Here is a 2,020-nt window from a genome sequence, read left to right as displayed (position 1 = left end):
GTATCCATCAGGGATAGTGAACAACTGTTTGCTACTACTTCCTTTGTATAATGTCGTCAATTATCGACGCCCTCTGTTAAGATTTCGCCGACACTGGGCGAGAGTTGTGCTGTGACCGAATTGAACGAAGATTGGAGGCAACTACCCAGTGTAGTGACGTTACAACGAAGCAAAAAACCCCAACAAAATCATTGATAATTCGAAGCACAGCACAAGGCAAGTTGAAACATATGCACACATATGTATTCTTGGGAAGGCTAGGTCTTTTAATGCCCGCCTATATAAGTAGCTTCCTGCTCGAGCTATTGCAACAGCCAATCTCCTCCGATCGAGATCACTTGCACATCTCTTCCTATCTTAGTCAAGCTTCAGAAATGGCGGCTAGTGCTTTGGTAGCTTCTGCCTTGTTGCTCCTCGCTGTGGGGTGCCATGCCAGCCCTTACTGGCCACTGGAGATTGGCTTCTACCACGACAAGTGTCCACAGGCAGAGGCCGTCGTCAAGGGCGTCATGGAGCATGCCATCTCCCAGAACCCAGGCAATGGCGCCGCCATGATCCGCATGCTCTTCCATGACTGCTTCGTCGAGGTACTAACTAATTAGCTACTGCTTTTTCGCTTTAGTAGAGATCGAGTATGTGGGTTTTAGATATTTTAGTATTTTACTAGAGGTATTAGTGCAAGAAAATCATCTTTGCAACCACGTAAAAGTATACGCATGATCGACTAGCCAGACTTGATTAAACTGTCGATGAATGATGATGCATCAGGGCTGCGATGCTTCCATCTTCCTGGACCCGACCCCGTTCAGCCCGACGCCGGAGAAGCTGAGCCCGCCGAACGACCCATCCGTGCGCGGCTTCGAGCTGATCGACGCGATCAAGGACGCCGTGGAGGCGGCATGCCCGGGCGTCGTCTCCTGCGCCGACATCCTCGCCTTCGCTGCCCGCGACGCGTCCTGCATCCTCAGCAAGGGTAAGGTGAGCTTCGACATGCCGTCCGGCCGCCGCGACGGCACCTTCTCGAACGCCTCGGAGCCGCTCAAGTTCCTGGTCCCGCCCACGTCGAACCTCAAAGACCTCGTCGACAGCTTCGTCGTCAAGGGGCTCGACGCGGAGGACCTGGTCATCCTCTCCGGCGCGCACACCATCGGGCGCTCCCACTGCTCCTCCTTCGTGTCCGACCGCCTCAATACCCCCTCCGACATCAACGGCGGCCTCGCCTGGTTCCTAAGAAGCCAGTGCCCCGCCGACGCGACCCCCGGCGGCAACGACCCGGTGGTGATGCAGGACGTGGTGACGCCCAACGACCTGGACAGGCAGTACTACAAGAACGTGCTGGAGCACAAGGTGCTCTTCACCTCCGACGCGGCACTCCTCACGTCGGAGGAGACGGCCAGGATGGTGGCGGACAACGCCAACATTCCCGGGTGGTGGGAAGGCCGGTTCGCCAAGTCCATGGTGAAGATGGCCGGCGTGGAGGTCAAGACCGGTGGCCAGGGCCAGATCAGGAAGAACTGCCGCGCAATCAACTACTACTAGAACTAGAAGTAGTGTACGGCTGCGCATGCATCTAAGTACCGGCGTCATTTCATCGTTTCTGAAAGCGAGTTCATGTTCTTTCGCAAAAATAAAAAAAGAAAGCGAGTTCATGTTGTAATTGGGTGATTCTTTTACTTCTGTTTTTAGCATTCATCATTTGTTGCTTCTTTTTTCGGTTATTCATGTGTTCATTTCTCGCTAAGCTACGGAATTGTTCCTGTGTATGCGTATGTACATCTGTAATTGCGAATCAATGTTCTGTGCATATGGGTAATACTAAATTGCTTCATGCACATGTTTTGAAAGAGAAACATCTTGCATACTTAAAAGAAAACGTCCTACTCAGTTGATTTTATATGATATCGGAAAACTTAACATCAAGGACTTCTGGAAAAGTGGGAACGAGCTGATCATTCCATTGTCACTTTCCTCGTAACAATACTACACTAAGCAAGGAAGATGGGAATAAGTTTCTCCCCTT

The 2,020-nt window shown here is 51.6% G+C and overlaps 1 protein-coding gene across 1 annotated transcript; it reads left to right on the top strand.

The window, feature by feature from the left end:
* The first annotated feature begins 292 nt into the window (after window positions 1-292).
* Window positions 293-1,718, top strand: LOC127332240 (peroxidase 2). Its single transcript, XM_051358518.2, has 2 exons — window positions 293-587; window positions 769-1,718. The coding sequence occupies exons 1-2, from the start codon at window positions 375-377 to the stop codon at window positions 1,537-1,539; spliced, it is 984 nt and encodes a 327-aa protein (XP_051214478.1). The 5' UTR covers window positions 293-374; the 3' UTR covers window positions 1,540-1,718.
* Window positions 1,719-2,020: the final 302 nt, after the last annotated feature.

The sequence above is a fragment of the Lolium perenne genome, chromosome 4, assembly GCF_019359855.2.
Source record: "Lolium perenne isolate Kyuss_39 chromosome 4, Kyuss_2.0, whole genome shotgun sequence".
Classification (NCBI taxonomy): domain Eukaryota; kingdom Viridiplantae; phylum Streptophyta; class Magnoliopsida; order Poales; family Poaceae; genus Lolium; species Lolium perenne.
Note: the sequence above shows the minus strand (reverse complement) of the source record. Positions and strands in the feature narration are given on the sequence as shown.